This window comes from Macrosteles quadrilineatus, unplaced genomic scaffold (assembly GCF_028750875.1).
Source record: "Macrosteles quadrilineatus isolate MER2022 unplaced genomic scaffold, UCM_ALF_1.0 Scaffold_2__2_contigs__length_208266976, whole genome shotgun sequence".
Taxonomy (NCBI): Eukaryota; Metazoa; Arthropoda; class Insecta; order Hemiptera; family Cicadellidae; genus Macrosteles; species Macrosteles quadrilineatus.
The window spans coordinates 191778919-191798816 of NW_026542595.1; the positions used below are offsets into that span (position 1 = coordinate 191778919).

General features: G+C 34.2%; 1 protein-coding gene across 1 annotated transcript in view; it reads right to left on the bottom strand.

Annotated features, from left to right (window-relative positions):
• Positions 1 to 250: 250 nt before the first annotated feature.
• LOC128985384 (uncharacterized) overlaps positions 251 to 19898 on the bottom strand; it is a 60388-nt gene continuing 40740 nt past the window's right edge. The window contains exons 3-6 of the mRNA XM_054404833.1: positions 7603 to 7853; positions 5074 to 5237; positions 2848 to 2979; positions 251 to 1988 (exon numbers count right to left, since the gene is read on the bottom strand). Of these exons, the coding sequence (XP_054260808.1) occupies positions 1874 to 1988; positions 2848 to 2979; positions 5074 to 5237; positions 7603 to 7853 (662 nt within the window). The 3' untranslated portion in view covers positions 251 to 1873. The remainder of the gene's footprint in view (positions 1989 to 2847; positions 2980 to 5073; positions 5238 to 7602; positions 7854 to 19898) is intronic.

Below are 19898 nucleotides of genomic sequence, written 5' to 3' on the forward strand. Positions count from 1 at the left end.
ACATTTTCTGCATAGCTATGTTAACAATTGGATAATTATGGTGAGTATTTCTGTTAAATGTATAAAATAAATAAGCCTATACTGTTGCACCATACAGTTGGTTACCATTGGTTTTTTATAAAAAAAAAAATTATTCAATAATTGATTTCTCAATATAAGATGGATCAAATTAGAGGTAATTAAACCTATTTTACCGCCAAGATTTCTAAATCCAATATTTACAAGGTAATAAAAACCAAAACCGATTTGTACATTGATTTATTACACTTTACAATTATACACTGAAGGGGTACTTATTTAATCTTAAACATAATGATTTATACCTTCACAGTCACTTTCACCAAAAAGTTCCTCCACTTTTCTGTAACACTTTACAAACTTTATCAGTCTTTAAATGTCTGATAAAAAATCTATTTTGTACTAAATTAAGTGTACATTAAAACATTGGTACGGTTTCCTAGCCTAGTACGAACACAAATATAAAAAGAAAATATATACATATTAGTTAGAGCATCGATAGATGCTAAAGATATATTGAAAATGTACAATGATTATGGCAACGTGAATGGTATCTATCTATACATTCTACAGGACTCTATAGATTAGGTGTAGATGCTACATATTTGATAAAGTTATTTGTTAAATGCAATAGATTGATATAGAAATGTAAGTACTAAGGGTGTAGCATGTTATGGTTTCCACAATAATTGTTATTTTTAGAATATTTAATATTATTTTGATATGAACAACAACATTTTACTATCTTCTATCCTTCTAAGAGTGAGAATATACTTTTAATCTTGAAGTGCTAGTTGGTTTATTGTAAAAACTTTTACTGTTGAAAATTAAAAAGTAAATAAATTACATTTTAAAATATGTAGTAAGAGTTTAATTTTATACCCTAAATTACAATAGTTTATATTTTTCTGAAATTTAGCCTGCTCAAATGACTATTATAAGCACATAATTTATTAATAAAACTTACAGATAAATGACCTATTTTTTTGGATGTGCAAAAATGACATCCTTCAGTTTTTTAAGACTACCTAATTTTGAATCGTTAAACGTGAATTTATAGCAACTAAAACCAAACAATAAGCATGCGCAAGTAATTATCATAAATATATAATCAGGAGATATCTTGATATTGACATTCAAAGTTAATTTAAGTATTGAACTATTTTCTTTTACAGTATGGTTATGTGTAAATCAGTCATTAATTATTCAGTCTTAAATTTAACGTTTTGTTGCCCATCAATACAATTTTATATCTAGAAGTTTATATTCACAAAAATAAAAATAAAAATAAAATACATTTTTGCCGACAAAAAGTTTGAATAGCTCAAGCGTAGGAGAAATGTTATGAGAGACTTAAAAATGCATGTTTAATATATTCCTTTAAATTAAAATCTTTTTACTTTATTTGCTATTCGTCATACCTAAGTCAATTCTAGATTTTACATAGAAATAGTATGTTAAAAAAATAGCAAAGAGTTTTTTAATACAAATTGAATTAATAACTATAAGCTTTCTTTAAAAATTTTTAAATTTTATCACTATCAAACACAAAATTCCAAACCTATATCTCCTGTCAAATAAATCGCAGACAAATTAATATACAAAAATAAAAACTACCCTAATACTATCACAAATGAGAATTTGATTCCAAACTCTACAAGCATAAATTACTAGACAAATACATTAAACGAACTGCGTATCCTTCCCGATCCACGCAAGGTTTGTGCTCAATAACAGGATTTTGAGTCGTGGACCAAAGTCCCACAGTTGTTAGTTGGCGTGGACATTTGTGACGTTAATCCTTTTACGTGTTTTGTGTAAAGTTTGTGTCGAACAGAAAGACGTTTGTGTCGCTCTAGTATCGGGACCAGGAGCGGAATTTCTCGTGTTTTCTTGGACATCTTCCTGAACTCCTGAGATAGGCGCCGAAGTCACAAACCGGAAGTTGGCAGGTACCCATCTCGATGCATCTGAAAAGGTTTAAGGATTAAACTTTTGACTTAAGATAGAACTTGACAATCCTTTCCTAAGAATAAGCTTTACTACAAAAAATAGGTTGAAATTAACTGGATTTTGTTCATGCCAAAGGTTACAAAAAGGAAATCTTAAAATAAGCTCCAAAAGTGTCCGACGTCCTTAAATGTTGGCCAGTTAAACGTTTTTGCCCATCAAACGTATATATATATATATATATTTTTAAGAGGTTGGCGGCCTTTAACCTTGCATTTGCCCGTCCACATAGACTACAGATCTGTGCGTGGAACGTATCCAGCAAAGCAAGGGGTGAGCCGGTACAGTACAAAGGTGAACTTAACTGATAAAAGTTAGTTGGCAGTGACCAGGATCCGAGCCCACGACATCGCTGCCTTGGGCCCGAAGTCCGCGACGCTACCGACTGAGCCTCCGACTCACACTAAACGTGTTTTTAAATGTTTATTAGATTAATGTGTGTTGGTTACAAAAAGAAAACCAGAATTTATATATGATATAATAATCATAACTGCTGCTTACATAAATACAGCCAACTACGATATTACTATCTGAACAGATTAAAACTAAACTATAAAGAGGATTTAAATAAATAACATTGACCAAAGACTGCTAAATACTCGGCGTATACTAATTACTTTTCCCAATCAAAGCTCCCCAGGTACCATATGAAAATGTAACACTGAATAATAATTTAAATAATTATTTTAACGTTGATGAAATCAGAATGTTTAATATTGTCATATAAAATTACTTAATAAGTTAAGAATTTTACAAAAAAAATATGAACTGAAATGATAATGTAGTGATTTTAAAGGAAGATTATTGAATTTTACTTACAATCGATCATTATGGTTGAAATACTCTTTTCCTTTCTTGTACTTTATACAATCTCTTTGTTTGTCAAAACAGTCACAGGAACAGGACCCGTTCGCCAACCTCCTCACTGTAAACTCACTCGGGCATTTACACCTGAAAACATAAACTCCCTTTATGTTATATTCTGTAAATATTCATGAACCAAAAATAAAACACAATTCAACTAAACACATTTCCGTGGAAATAAGTGTAAATCCTTTTATTTTACCACTCCTTTAAGAGTTTTCAATTGATTTAAGTTGACTTTTCAATTAACCCCTATAATTCTTTAGTTAGTTAAAGAGCTTGCATAAAATAACCTATGCATCATCGTTCTCAACATTTAAATAGGTTGACTTCAGGTAAATGTTGTTATTTACATATAACGTATTGCAAAATCTCTAAAATTCAACTCATATTCTGGCTTCGTTCAAGGTAAAACACATTCCGTAGTGAAATGTCCGTAAACCGAATTTTAAATTTTGAAATATATAAATATGCTACATGATTACAACATTAATAGTCAAACTATTTAACCGTGTATCTGGATCGTGAGTATTCTCTAAAGTGCGTTCTTATATCCTTGAATAACAGTTAAATAGTTGCAGATTAAATATGGGCAAATCAATACTTATGTTGGAATCATTGAAAAATATTAGATTCTATATTATTATTCAACAATATTATTGAGCATTGTCACCCTCAAGAACAGACAGCGGTCTTTAGAAGTCAATATAAAGGTTTTGCCGCTTTACTGTATAACAAGACCAAGTTAAAAACATCGAATAAAAAATAACTGAAATAACACGATTTTTAGTTTTGAAATGGGGTAGAATAAGCATAAGCTAGCGAGGTTTGCCTCATTGTACAATTAAGAATCGTGATACATAAGCTATTTTTAATTCGATCTTTTTGACTTTGGTGTAGTTTGATAGGAAATTTCAAATGCTAAATGAAAGTGCATTTTTCATAAAATTTTTCATAAAATAAGCCATTTTTTCTCAATTTAAGTAAAAAAAATTTAAATTGTTGCCTTTTTGGAATATACAACTGGATCAACCTAACTTTTTTTCTGAAATGGATCTCTTTTACATAGTATCTTACTAATATTATAAATGTGAAGGTTTGTGTGTTTGTTTGGTTGTTTATATGTTTGCGTGTTTGTTTGAAGTTTACTCAGGCATTAACTACTGGTCGGATTGAGCTGAAATTTTAGAATCATGTTAGCTTCCGTTCCCGATTAACATATAGGCATACTCTTATCTCAAAGATCCTTTTGATTACAAATTTAGTATGTTGTAACCCTTTAAATTCTTAACAAAATCGTAGAACTCTCGTTCCTGTAAACTATGTTCTTTTCCTATAAAAACCCATGAAAAAACACATAATAAAATTTTTTAGAAAAAACCAACCCTGATCGAAAACTTTCTGTTATTGTCCTTATAATTCTAATCCAAAGTGTACAACCCCTCATTCCTGTAAAATTAAGGTTCAAAAGTAAATGCATCTTTTGTGATTTCGCCTTTTAAATATCATAGTTAGTTACATTTATCGCTTGCCTATGATATAGGTTGTTGACAAGCAAATGGGAGAAAGTATGTGTCGGATTGCTGGTACCGTTTATTTTCATTTATGACAACAGCTTAATAATTTGAACCAAGCAACAACAAAAAGCTGCGATACACAATGAGAACTGTCAAAGTAGGATTGTTTACAGTTAAGTGTATGTATTTGTTTTTATATTGTGTTACTTTTTTTGTTTAGGTGTAGAGGTAGAACATAATAGCTATGGAAGATGTGTTATACTATAGCATTCCGTAAATTAAAAGAACCAAATTTCCTCAAACCGTGTCCTCTCCCATTGCAAACGCAAAGGACGAGTATAATTTCTATAAGCATTTTATACTTAAACGCCAACCCCGTACGAAGGACGGGTGTTCTGCTAGTCTTATAAATATATAAATGGTTATGTAAATAATAGAAAAATTACCGATATCTGGATAATGAAGTAGGAAAAAGTTGTATTCTTGATGGTCTCTTTATTTTTACCCGAGGAATCACTAGGTAAATTATGCTCCCACCTTTTTTGAACATCTTGTACTTACTGAGTAAATCACTGGCAATATTAACAATATAGTTCCTTAACCATTAACTTAACTACTAACTTCATTAAATTACTCCACATGCTATTTTATCGATGTCACTTACTCTTGTTCAGAGCTCCTGTCTCCCCGTAGTTCACTATTCTGTCCGTCCCTTGGCATCACCTCCTCCAGCTTGTCCAGACATTCACACTCCGTGTGATTGTAAAAGGGAAGTTTCTCTAGTCCACTACTGGTACGGCGACTGTGTGAAGGAACTGTGTATGTGGTCTGCAACAAGGAAAATTTCAAACAATTAAAAAGAGGTTGTAAAAACAGGTTAAGCTTATCATAAGGAAAGAGGTAATGTGTGCATGAAAAAATATAACTGCTTTATTTAATATATCTTTGAAGAGTATACAAGGTCAATATAAACATTTGGCTCGCCTTTGAACGGCAAATACCAGTTAAAACTATGGATTAAGCTGCTATATAGATTTATCCTTTTGAATCAGCCTAAACCAGTTCTGATTAGTTTTGTTTGGTTTGTTTGGAGATGTTGTTTACTACTAGTTTTTTCATCATTTAACACACTTTCGAAAACGGTTTGAACGAAAATAATCGAATCAATAGCTCTCCTTTTGATATTTTAACCACGAAGTATAGCACAGATTTTTAACACTGCCCTTACATAAATAAGAAACATTTAGTCGACATTAATGCACTCTTAAACAGATAAACCAACATAAAACACACACCAAGACAGTCTTCAAATTGTACAGTTGACCGAGATGTTATTCGAATCAAGTGAAAACATATTAATGCATCCTTCTGAGTAGTAACAATTAAAATTACCCCCTTTAATTGGGAAATTTAAATGCAGATTTACGTTTTTAAATATACACTGAGATTAATGAACTTTTAATCTAAAAAAAAAAAAAAAATTACCGAAAATAGTGTCCTCTTTTAACTAAAAAAATAGCAGCTTTTTTAAATTTTTACAAAATTGCAAAAATTTCTATCGAAATGTTAGAGCACACTATTTACAATACATTAGTACCTCTTCATCAATAGTACTTGCATTTCTCTATTAGAAAACTGTAGTACTAAATTCAATTACAGATTCGTTGAGGTCAACAGATGTAGGTTAATCACATTCAGCGGTTACTTCGGATACAAAGTGGATCCAACAAGACAATTGGGCCCAGCAATAGTCAAGGACACTTTGAGTTATGAGATATAACTCACCATTTGAAAGCTGCAGTATATAAGCGATAAAATAACGCCTCAACTCATATGACAAGCAGATTTAGTACGACGAGAAATTGATTTTGTAATGGTTTATAAACTGGTCTAAGAGATGAAGAATAGGTTCATGGCTTAACATAAGGAGATTTGTAAGATATTATAGACTTAAAACACTGCAAGAAGACTTCTTCTATCGTAAAATATGACCCACCTGTTTATATGCGGGCGTTGTCGAATGGAATTTGAAGCACCGACTCTAGTTGGTATATTATATTTAAAGATTTTGGCGATTGAGAGGAGTCAACTTCGAAGGAAAAAGCCTCGTAACCAAGATATTACATGCATTGGGGGTTTTACTAACTTTTAAACACTTATGTGACTAAATAAATGAAATATTGAATCTTGAAGAGTAAAACAATTTACGGGTAAACGAACACCAATGTAAATTACTCTAGTTTTCCCATTATAATGGAAAATCATACTATGCAAATGTCATGCACAAACATATACTTACTGTTTCTGTGAACTGTGAATGCAGCATTAACACATTAAAAGTTACAAATTCTAGTCGATTTAGTTGCAAAATTAGTTGTTACTGCGGTAAATAAATAGTACGGTACATGGAAATTTTCTAAATTATTCACATTAATTTATGTGCGATAATTGAAATCATTTCATTTATGCTGATGTATAAACACAGGCCAACTTATTCCATAATATACATGAGCAAATAAAAGTCTCAAAAATTTTTAGTTGAGTTTGGTTTTAGTGGTAGTTATTCTACAACTAAGATTATTCATAAATTATTATTAATTATTATAAATTATTCAATTATTCATAAATTTGGTTTACATTTAAACTGTCTGGATTTACTTGATCTACATTCCCATGACACAATGTTGAACTGAAAGTTGGCATGTTTGACATTAATTAATAACTTACATCTGTGCACTCTACCAGAAGCTATATTTCAATTACGATCACTTTTGTTCTAAAACTTGCTAAAACTGAAACATTATATTGCAATGTCTTTGTCCAATTCGCAGTCAAAGGTGATAGGTATGATTTAGCCAAAAAAACTATTTCTTCAACTCTTTGGTGCCACGTGGAGAAACCTTTACTAACAACAAATTATTTTATGTCAAAGGTTCTCTAAGCAATTGCTGACGTGTTGTCCACGGACACTTAGCACTAGCCCGAAATATTTTTTCACATAATTTCAGGATAGAGGGGTTATAACTTGGATTCAATTCATTGCTGATTTAGCGGTATTAAAACCTGAGATCTAAGAGACCAAAGTCCCGCGCTCTACGATCAGTTCACTCCCCAATTGTTTACTATTGGCAATGGTAGTTTTCTGTTGACAAATCAACTAGCTTACTCATAGAAAACTGGAAAAAATACTCACATAAAAGTACAGTTCCACCCTCTTGGTAGTCTTGGGACCACACCGCTGAGCCGAGCCGCCGCAGCACCCCGTGTCTTCCCCACACTGGTGCAGCACTGTGCAGGCTGGCACGTACAGTTTGCTCGTACTTGGGTACACGTCAGAGACCTTGATCACTTTGGGTTTGGGCACTCTGCATAGCGTCTCTCGGGACATCTGCTTGCTGTGTTTGTACACCTCGTATTGCGCCTGGCTCTCTTTGCTGGTTGAATCTGCAAGAGATAAGGATTCCTGAAATGCTGACAAGTTGCTGCGCTGGCAAGAAGGTATACTCGCTTGCTGGTTGAATCTGCAAGAGATAAGGATTCCTGAAATGCTGACAAGTTGCTGCACTGGCAAGAAGGTATACTCGCTTGCTGGTTGAATCTGCAAGAGATAAGGATTCCTGAAATGCTGACAAGTCGCTGCACGAGCAAGAAGGTCTACTCGCTTGCTGGTTGAATCTGCAAGAGATAGGGATTCCTGAAATGCTGACAAGTCGCTGCACGAGCAAAAAGGTCTACTCGCTCTATACTCACATAAAAGTGAGTATAGAGTTTGAACGTGTGTTTGAACAAGGCATCAGCGTCTTACATGTCTATTACTTAAATCTGCAAAAACGATTACTTAAAATCCAGGAAAATGTTTCTGGTATGTTGCTACCAAAGAAATCTGGTTGTGCTTGTACATCTTGTATTGCGATTGGTTCTGTTTGCTAGTGTCTGCAAACAAAGATGAAGTTTGAAGTAAACGATAACTCCTATAATAAAAAAAAAACAAGCTATATAATTTTAACCCTAAACTGTAAAATAGAATTTGAAATTAGAGTTAGTATTAAGTGTTGGATTAGTTTTAAAGAATTTAAAAAATACGTACACGCAAATTCTGATGTTTTTGCTAAAAAGTTATTATTTCTTTACACATAGTCTTTTTTCTTTAACATTCTTCAATGTTGCAATTGTGTTACACGTAATTTACAAAAACTAGTTGACCGAATCACCTTGTTTGGCAGCGAGTCAAAAAGATTCAGATTAAATCCGACCTAGTTTTAGAAACTGGCGACGTGTAAATTAAGCAGAACAAGACCACCCGTGAAGTGTGAACACTGAAATCGTAAACGAAACAGAAAGGGCGCTCCTGGCGGCGGAGTGAGGCATCACTAATGATATTGCCTGTTTGATCGTGATTTAAGACTGAAGATTATCGATTCGAACCCCAATAATTGGGCTTAATTATTAGTCCTGATTTAAAAAAGTAAATATTTAACAATGGTAGTGATATCAATAACAGAACTGATGTAATTTAATATATCTTTCAAGTGGCTTGAGTCAATACTTTAATATATAATAACAATTTGCACAAATATAGATCCCATTCATTATTTTACTTAATGAAACACTGTATTCTTTGACAATATTATTTCAATGTATTTCAAGCTAGTAAAATGTTTGTATATCATACATAAAAAAACTTTTTCGTCATGTTGACCTGTTTTTAGAAAGAATCGTTATTAGAATCGAAGTCATAATTCAATTGAAAACCAGGGAAAAAACTGAAAACATCTAAACCCGATTGTGCTAAAAACTCATAGGTTGATAAGATATAATATTTTTTCTAATACAATTTGACGTTTGGCTGTTAAAGTTATAGGACAGCTGAGTTTCCTAGAGTCCCCGATGTGAACCATGGTTAAAAATGGTATTAAGGTCATCAACCATGATCATCCTCTTATCCATGATGTTTTAATAGAATTAAATAAGTAACAAGGCTATAAAAAGATCAAGAAATGAAACATAAGGTTCATAAGGTTACTTCAAGTATCTAAGGTTACTACCTATTGTGAAGTTTGACACCATATACTTTTACTTGCAGTTTATGCATGGTACAAAATTAAGTAGCACACTTTATGTAAGGTACAAAAGTAAGTAGTACTGTTTGTAGGTTTCTCTATTACTAACGATGGCGGAGTGTCTAGCGTTGATGGCCTCTGTGGTAAAGTTAGAATGTTTATTGCAGAACATTGTGATTTATTTACCACTAAGCAGAATAGTTTTCTTTGTTGTAAAGCGTTATTTGCAGAACTTTTAGATTAGAAGTCTAGGCAGTTACGATTTACGGTTCTCCAGTTATAACATTTGATCATTTATGTAATATATTGAGCAATAAATTCTCCATCTATATTTCTATCTTGTGTTATAGTTACTAATATTTCATAATAATTTATGTTAAACCTAGATCGTTAATTTAGGAATGTTGAGTCCTTATTGGCTGGTTTGTCCAATTTGAATTTGATGTTTTTTTACCCATAAACTTTAAATACCGTACAGTTTACTTTAAAACTTTTGAATTAAAATGCAACATCAAATAGCCTCAGGTAAAGTTATTTATAAGAATTAATCGTAGCCATGTAAATATAATAACAACGATTGGAATGCTCAATTGGAACCAGCTGTAGCCAAAAAGGACATAGATGACGCTGTGTGTGGGACAAATCCTATATTTTTTTTATTTCATGTATGTTTTACAATAAATTTACCTCTCTCAGTTGATCAATTCAACGCAAACGTCAATGTTCTCAATTTAACACCCAGTTAAAACCAAACAGTATAAAACTTGCTAAAAACTAAAAGCTGAAAAAATTAAAGTTATATTTTCATAGTCAAAGGCTATGCAGATTCTTCACGTATAATTTGACATAACTCAATGAAGCAGCCTCTCATTCACAACCTCCGCCCACTAACGCCACCACCCAGTGATGACAGCTGGCCGCAGTCTGCTTTCTAATCCAGGATGAAAGCCCCGCGAGTCAGCTGTTGCTATGGTAATCTCCTTGGAGATCTATTGTTTACCAAATGTAGGTGTGAATATGCGTCAATGTGACCTTGGAGGTGCTGCATCCACGTGGACCACCGAGGTATCAAGAGATCAAATAGAAGCTACTTCTTTCCTTTGATTATTCTAATTGTATCTGATCTAATCTGATTACTGGTCACTTATCTGATCTGATCATCTGATTATTTATGTCTCATTTAAGCCAATTTTGCAGGACTAGTGATAACTATGGTCATGGATATTTCGGTGGGATTTTCCGATTTAATCCAAAGATTTGGCTGAAAAAACGAATGTAAAAAAAACACATTTGAATCGTATGGGTTTAAATATTCATGTAATAAATTAACATTAGGTGGAGTTGGAGTTAGTTATAGACTTGTGACTACTAAAACCAGATTGATCAGAGAAGACCTTAACTAATCATAAAAATAAATATGAGTAACATAAAAAAAGTCTTTCTTTCCTTAAAATAAATTTGTATTTTGCAAAATTAACAGACTTTATCAAAGAATTTGTTGAAAAACTAGTGTCAGTGTTAACAATAGGATGGTTAATTGGTTGTATACTGGTGATCATTCAACGTCTGCGATAAAATTTACAGCATGTAATTACAAATTGATCAAACAAACAAGACTCTGACCAATCGACCAACAACATCGATTATCGGTCACCGATTATCGATAGGTTGTACTGACTGCATTCAGTTGTACCGATTTCATGCAATTAAAGATTGATCAATTGCTTTTGATGGTATCGATTGCATTCGACCGTTGTATCGCATTTGTTCATATCGTTTACAATGGGTTGTACCGATCACATTTTGTTGGGGTTCGATTAATGTACCATCATATGTGTAAAATCCCCGAACAGTTGAAATTTAATGTGTAAAGGTAAAAAGGACCATTTCTAGACATAGCTTTCACTTTGTAATAAGTTGTTATTGTTAATGTGTGCTAGTTGGTTTTTGATGCCCCCCTGAGTATGGAAGATTGTTCATTGTAGACTATCGCAAACAGTGCAGGAGGCTAGCATTGGTAACATACAGTCCGAGGTAAGTCTATGAGTGATGGACCATTGTATGAGATTGTCGTGATGGCGGGTGCAGATTAGCGCTAGAGACTATTGATGCATCACGATCTTCACTACAGGGGTCACCTGGCTGTTGGCAGTGGTCCAAACAAACAGATCATTGCGTGAAGAAGAGGATCTGTGTGAAGTGGTAGATTATTTGAGAATAATTTAAAACACAATCTATTATATATACTTATTTAATACGCAAGCAGGTTTTTTGTGACAATTACTCCTCCGAAACTACTGAACCGATTGACATGTTTTTGGTGTCATTGGAAAGAGCGTAACGTGAAGTTGTGCAGGAAACTTTCTTTTTAGGGAAATAATTAGAGAGTGAGGCCCTGGGGCCCTTTAAAGTTTCGTATTTCTCCATAAGATTAACATGGGGAAAAATTGTTATGAAACTCCAGCTGTTGCCAGAAATTAAAAGTGAGAAAAAGAAAATATTTGGTTGATTGTAAACAGTCAATAAGTTTGCTAATTTAACAGTTTGCTACAAAAATTTACTGACTTGGTTGAAATTAAATATTTACCATTTTAATTTGGTTTGGCGTAAATATTACATGGAAAAAAGCGAGAGAGCCTGTATAAATTAATATACTAAAAGAAAACCGAATTAACACTGTGCTGCATTACTTAGTAATCATTGAAAGAGCCGATTTTCAAACTATAGAAACATATGAAAGTCATAGAACACCACCAAGGAGAAGAAATAGAAATAATGTTTTTTTTTTTATTTATAATCCTTATTATGGACAACCTAATGCAGCTATGACTAAGGCTATTTGTAGAAAACACACAAAAAAAACAAGATCAGCTTTTGAAAAATGATAAGAAATGACAAGAAAAAAATGATAAAAATGACAAGAAATGTTGATTATATCGACCTGTTATGTAGGCCCTACATCTTGAGCATTTCCATAATCTTTGAGTCGAATCTTAGTCATCAGAAATTATGGATGTTATTTGTTTTAAAATAACGCCTGTAATACTTAGCAATTGCTCGAATTCGAGCAACAGGGACACTAGTTATATTATAAACATTGCTAAAAGTGTATGCTATAACATATGTCCATTATCTAACCAACTATATTTGTACAAAGTTTAATTTTATCAATCAAGAGGGAAATATGTTGGCAAGTGATCTAAATTCTAGAAAACCATACTTGATGAACTCGGTACAATATATTTTCGAAACGGAAGGTCATATGCTTACAATAGGCGTCTCTATGCACCGGCACACCGTCTGAACCACACATGAAGCCGTGTGTGTCAAGTCATAAACAAAACCCAAATACCCGGAAGCTGTTGTAGCATTACAGGAAGTCGCCTCAAGTGGAAGTCAAGTGGCTGAGGTTGGTAGCTACTGGTGTTGGTAATTAACACGAAGTAATACGTTTTATCATTATTATACGTGAAGTATATTTAGAAGTACATTCTAAATACAAATAGTACATTTTAAATCCTGACGAAGTCTATATTACTTCACGTCGGTGAACGAGTAGTAAAGTTTTCCACGATAAAGTTTCCTACTATGTAAGCTAATTAAATAATAATTTCTCCTTTAGCGACTCGTATTCAAGCACTCAAGTTTAATGATGGATGAAAATGGGTAAACAATAAAGACCGAAATGGGTTAAATATGTTTTCCTCATATTGAACAATTATTAAAGCTACTGTTCGTATTACAAATAAAAACGACTATAAATGCTACATAGCGCTCCAAAAGCGGCTTTACTTGTTTTCTATTACTGTATATATGAACTGCGGGTAGTTATGTATTCAACTATTCATCATGCAAGATTACAGTAATGTAATGTGATTCCAATGTATTTAGTTACAGATAATTTCATTTTTACCATTGTGATTTTTTTTTCTTTTTTTCTTAGGGAGAGGAGGGAAAATGCTTTTACGCACACAGGTAGCCAGCCTGTAGTGTGAGACTCCTGAAAATTATCAGACTACTCACTAAAAAACCCCCTCTACTCTGTTGGACACAGACCTGGAATTGTTTGTCACATTACTTCAAGTCAGGCCAACATGTGACCTAAGCCCTCAGGGCTCGCACCGTTTCTGGCATTTAGATTCTTAATGACCTACACCACATCCCGGTCAAGGTCGATCTTCTTGGCACGGAGAATACCCTGGATATAATGTGACACACAGGTCCAATTGTCCTCACCCTCCGTCATAATCGGTATGACCGTGTCCACCGACAGCAGTCCTACTAACTGTTGAGCCTCCATCCGGGGCCTTTCCCAGCGCTGGCAGTGGAAAAATGTATGTTCCACGTCATCGAGAATGCCTGGGCAGTATATGCAGTCGGGTGACACGGCTTTGCCCATCCTGAACAGGTACGACCGGAAAAAGCCGTGTCCCGTCAGAAATTGGGTGAGGTAGAAGTCCACCTCTCCGTGCCACCGATCCACCCAAGGTTGGACTTGCTGTATCAGTCGCCTGGCCCAGAGTCCCCGTGTCTCCTGTTCCCAGCCCTCCTGCCACAGCTGGTAGGTGCGGGTGCGTTCCTCTGTTCGTGCCTCGTCCTCCCCACGGCGCCGGTAAATTGCCTTTCTCTCCGCCGCCAAAAGTTTGACGGGGATGACTCCAGCAATCACCAGGACGGCGGGCTCGGACACTGTTCGGTAGGCAGATGCTACCCTCAGTGCTGCCTGACGCTGCACTCGGGCGAGCCGCATCCTGTATGCCTCCTTGTGACCATTGTGATTAGAAACTGTTTCAGGTCAAATTAAGCAAAATAAAACCAAAATAACTGCAATAGGTTTCAAAATATAGGAGTTAAAAACTCAACAGATAAAAAAGTGGGCTTATAGAAACTACAGGACTTTTAGTTGGGTTTGGTTTAAGAATCAAAACATAATTCTCTAGACTGAAATATCCCAGGCGAGAATTACTGTCTCGCTGAACAAATAGGCCCCCACATAGACAGAGCACCGTGGTCTATCATTGTGTGTTTTCATATTCAAATTTATATCCTACGCATCTTGCCATCTTCAAACTCGTCAAACATCTAACGGTAAAATGCGGAGATTGTGATCTGTGTCTATAATTTTCTCCTATGGTGAATTATAGACCAAGTATTTCTAATGTCAATCATAGTAAATAAACATATAAATTTACCAATATGACAGGCTAAAACTTATTATCATTAAACGTATTAACAATGATATATCTGTCAACCAACTTTTACCAACTTTGGTAAGAAAACGGAGGCAACAATTTTTTCTAAGAATTGGACTTAACAAGATATTTTCACAGAAGTTAAGCAACGGCAGGAAAAAGTAGGAGGCAATAAAAGCCAGATTGGTCATATGTCGGAAGCAAGTGTTAAATTTGAATTTTTATGTCGGTTTCCACGCAAAAGGAATTTAATATAAAAACAAAATAGTAAGAGGTTTTAATGTAAATTGGTATAAACCCTTCAAATCTGTTATGTGCTAAGGATCAGACCCGTTACTGTCAGACTAACGTCACGGTAACTAGCTTGTACTTTTAAAAATTAACTACTTCACAAAAACGGATTTAGAATATAATATCTTTGTGAAGACATAATACAGTATTTTACAAAATATGAAAATTGAGTGGTATTCTAATACTAAATCATGAGAGGTTATATAGCTATCGGTTTGTCTCAGGAATTTAAAATCTTATGACATTTAAGTACCATGTTACATGTAAGTGACATTTAATGTGTGGATGCTGAGAAAACTGAGAAATTCGTTTTTAAATCCTAATGAAATAAAAGCATGGGGAATATTTTCTAGTGGTCAGGCACTGCTCCGAACGGCATAAGTTCGAAAGGCACTGGTTCGAAAGTCACAACTCCAAAAGTCACTAGTCAGAAACATTTTGTGCATCCAGGCACTGCTCCGAAACAATATGTCATCCAGGCAATGATCCGAAAGTTATAACACCGGAAGTCACTAGTCAGAAAAGAATAAGGGTCAAGCATTGGTCCGAAAGAATTTGCGTGGTCAGGCACTGCTTCGAAAAGCACTGCCTTTCGGACCACTGCATGGATCTCCATTATTAACGGTTAAACCATTCAGTGAAATCCGCTCATCACATCTTTCTGGGTTTCTCTAGGTCATTCATCCTATATCAAACTTCAACCACCTGTCAGCAATAGGAACATCTGTCGAACCCTATTGTCTAAACTAGGTTTAGTGGAGAAAGTGATTAAATCGCATAGTCATAGGCCTATAACATATGTCATCATTACACAGCAGATAGGACCGTTATTCCAAAACTGCTAATTGAAAGACGGATAAGTGAAATGTAAGATGTCGAATAGTATTAAGTCTAGGATCTACTGGATTGGTAAGTGAACAAAATCCTTATGCACTGTAGTTTTATGTGATTAGTATTACAACTAACTTAACTGTTTAGTTCGTGAGGCATTGTATCCACTCTACACCGTTCAGCCTCGATTTAGATAGGCTATGTGGCAGGTAAGCTACATGGTTATATTAATCGCCTGATAATCAAAAGTTTGGGTTTCGAGTCCAATTCTTGGACAAATGATTAGTAATTCTATACAATTTAAAACTGGATAAAGAAGCAAGAAATCACTAGCTAGGTATTGAGAAAAGGATTTCCCCTGAAACAACACGTTTTAAAACTGACAAAATAATCAGGTTAGTATTTGTTTTTTAAATAACAAAATAAAATGCAAACATAAACGTTCCCCAAAAGACACGATTACAACCAAGCCATCCTAAGCTGTCACACTACCCATATCTGGCATTTATTGTACAATATGATTAGAAGTGTTCTATTTAAAGTCAATATCAATTCTTATTGAATTTTCAAGGTTTACACTTATACCAAACAGAACACTTAACAGTTATTTTATTCGTCCAGCAGCAGCTGGTCCATTGTTACTGTGGGTTCACATTTCCCACAATGCACCACGCTTCACTGCGTACACTGCCCTTAACACACGACAATCGACGATCATATGCTCCATTGAACGTACATTACCATTCGGGCGCCATAACCTCTGAAATTGATGTCTCGTCGATAGCTGCTTCCTGCCCATTTTAGATTCTCCCAACCACTTTATGGTATCATAATTTTGATGTATTAATAATTCATTATTCTTCTATTTTATCAGCAATGACGTTGCTTTGTTGAATAATATCAGTTAAAAACTTCATTAGTAGAAATTACTCCTTATATGAAACTACTTGGTAAATATTTCAGTGTTTGTTTACCTAAATGGGTGTCATTGGAACGCCGTGTTGTACTTGCAAATTTGTATTGGTTCCAAAAAGGCAAGGTAAAAGTTGGCATGATCCATGGTTGATGTTGCCGTTTAAGTGGATTCGCATGTACCTGGCGTGCAAACTGTTTAAGGATCTGGTTTGGTGTCTATGGACAGTGACAATCATAAACCTTACTTTAACAGGCCCAATTATTAACTTTAACCCATATTTGGCTACTTGCTTGGATTAGGGGTTCTAGCACATTTCATCGGCTCTTTCGGTGAAATACAACACATTATAAGTAGCTTGCCGATTAATGGATGAAGATTGCAGAAATTATAAGGCAGCACTTAAACTAAGTAACTCAGCTAAGCTGGATTTATCTATAAGTATATAAAGCCTGATGATATTATTTTTAGATCATCTTTTAGTTTATGGGGGGCTTATCGGGTAAAAATAGGGTTTACCCTTTTTTGACGCTAAAACACAAGATTTCACAATATCTTTCCAAACCATATTTTGTAGACCTCAAAAAAATTATTTAGTATATTGAAGCGTTATTATGCGCCTACTGGTTACGGAGAAAATTGTTAATTAAAAATTCCAATGTCATTATTATGGAGAATAAGTCAACTGTTGTAGTGTGCTTGTTTATGAACATATTTTGATCAAATTTGGAAAATGCATTCATTTTCTTACTAACAACAGTATTAACATTTTACATTGCAGCAAACCTAAGTACTCGTTGAACTATTTCGATTTAAATAGGGAATAAATGTGATATTTTTAAGGAGACTTTTTAGTATAAATCCAATCAGGCAAATGGAAATTCGCTAAGTCTGCAGGTTTGCGGGGGTCTTTTGTTTTACAATATCAGGATATTTCTTTTAATTAAAGCTGTACCTATTATATTTATAAATTTGTTAAATATATGTCTTATATATTTAGGTTTGAATAGATTTAGTCTTGTTACTATCTTATGTTGATAGCTTTAGTGAATGGCTGTGGTCACTCACCATAAACTTGAGGACAAATGGTATTCTGGCCTGATCGGTCATAATGGTTATAGTGTTACAATCAGAATGTCAAAGGTTTGGTCGTGAGAAGGATCAGTACATTTTTAAAGGTGTGAAATTGGTCTAAGATTTCAGTTATCATTCAAGGTTTTAAATATTGTCGTGGCAAATAAAAAACAACCTTAAGGTAATTGAAATAGTTTCATAGACGAATTCTGGAAAGGTATCCAAATATGTGTTTGGCGACACGTGCTCCAAATGCATCATCGTCTACACAGTTTTTTGGTTTAAACTTTCAACGTTTAAAAATTTCCTCAAAACTGATTTACAGTAAAAACATTGCTGATAAAACGAATATTGACCACCATCCTTAAGTAACTTACTAGATTAAAAAAATACTATTCCAATTCCCTAACAGTTTTGCGAAAACAAGTACCGAACCCTATTATTATAAAAAGTATTAAAAGATAATAAATAAAAAAGTTTTTAACACTTAATCACAGAGAAGACGAAGTTGCCATTAGAGTTGCTAGTAAATATACATAGTCTGCACGTAGCGTCATAGTTTTCTGTGCATCTAATTCTAAAGTGTGACCCTCAGTAAAAATTAAACGCACTTGTGAAACGAGTATGCCATTGTCAAAAAAGAAATTATGCAAAGAGACTTGGAGGTGAATACAAGCAAGGCTGGACAGAAATAGACCGTAATAACCAGGTAATCGTCCGTCGGTGTAGTCAGATCCTACGCCAAACGTTAAATTACCAGTCGACCTTCAGACACAGCTTCTGTTTGTTTCTAATTTAATCCATTGCACTTTCAAAGAAGATCACGTTAAATAGTATCAGTGATGAGTAAAATAGTTGTCATCTACATTCCTAGTCAGACAATAAGAGACTGTAACATGAATGTTGTCATTTACAGTGTCTGTGTATGTGAGAGTAAGTCATAAACTAGATGTTGTAATCTACAATCCTAGTCAGACAATAAGAGGACTACTGTAACATGAATGTTGTCATTTACAGTGTCTGTGCATGTGAGAGTAAGTAATAAACTAGATGTTGTCATCTACATTCCTAGTCAGACAATAAGCGGGTCACTGTAACATGAATGTTGTCATTTACAGGGTCTGTGCATGTGAGAGTAAGTCATAACCTAGATGTTGTCATCTACATCCCTTTTTAGACAATGCAAGGACTACTGTAACATGAATTCTGTCATTTACAGTGTCTGTGCATGTGAGAGTAAGTCATAAACTAGATGTTGTCATCTACATTCCTAGTCAGACAATAAGCGGGTCACTGTAACATGAATGTTGTCATTTATAATGTCTGTGCATGTGAGAGTAAGTCATAAACTATATGTTGTCTTCTACATTCCTAGTCAGACAATACGAGAACTACCATAACATGAATGTTGTCATTTATAATGTCTGTGCATGTGAGAGTAAGTCATAAACTAGATGTTGTCATCTACATTCCTAGTCAGACAATGTGAGGACTACTGTAACATGAATGTTGTCATTTACAGGGTCTGTGTATGTGAGAGTAAGACATAAACTATATTTTGTCATCTACATTTCTTTTTAGACAAGCAAGGACTAATGTAACATGAATGTTGTCATTTACAGTGTCTGAGCATGTGAGAGTAAGACATAAACTAGATGTTGTAATTTACATTCCTTTTTAGACAATGTGAGGACTACTGTAACATGAATGTTGTCATTTACAGTGTCTGAGCATGTGAGAGTAAGTAATAAACTAGATGTTGTCATCTACATTCCTAGTCAGACAATACGAGAACTTCTGTAACATGAATGTTGTCATTTATAGTGTCTATGCATATGAGAGTAAGACATAAACTAGATGTTGTCATCTACATTCCTAGTCAGACAATACGAGAACTTCTGTAACATGAATGTTGTCATTTATAGTGTCTATGCATGTGAGAGTAAGACATAAACTAGATGTTGTCATCTACATTCCTAGTCAGACAATACGAGAACTTCTGTAACATGAATGTTGTCATTTATAGTGTCTATGCATGTGAGAGTAAGACATAAACTAGATGTTGTCATCTACATTCCTAGTCAGACAATACGAGAACTTCTGTAACATGAATGTTGTCATTTATAGT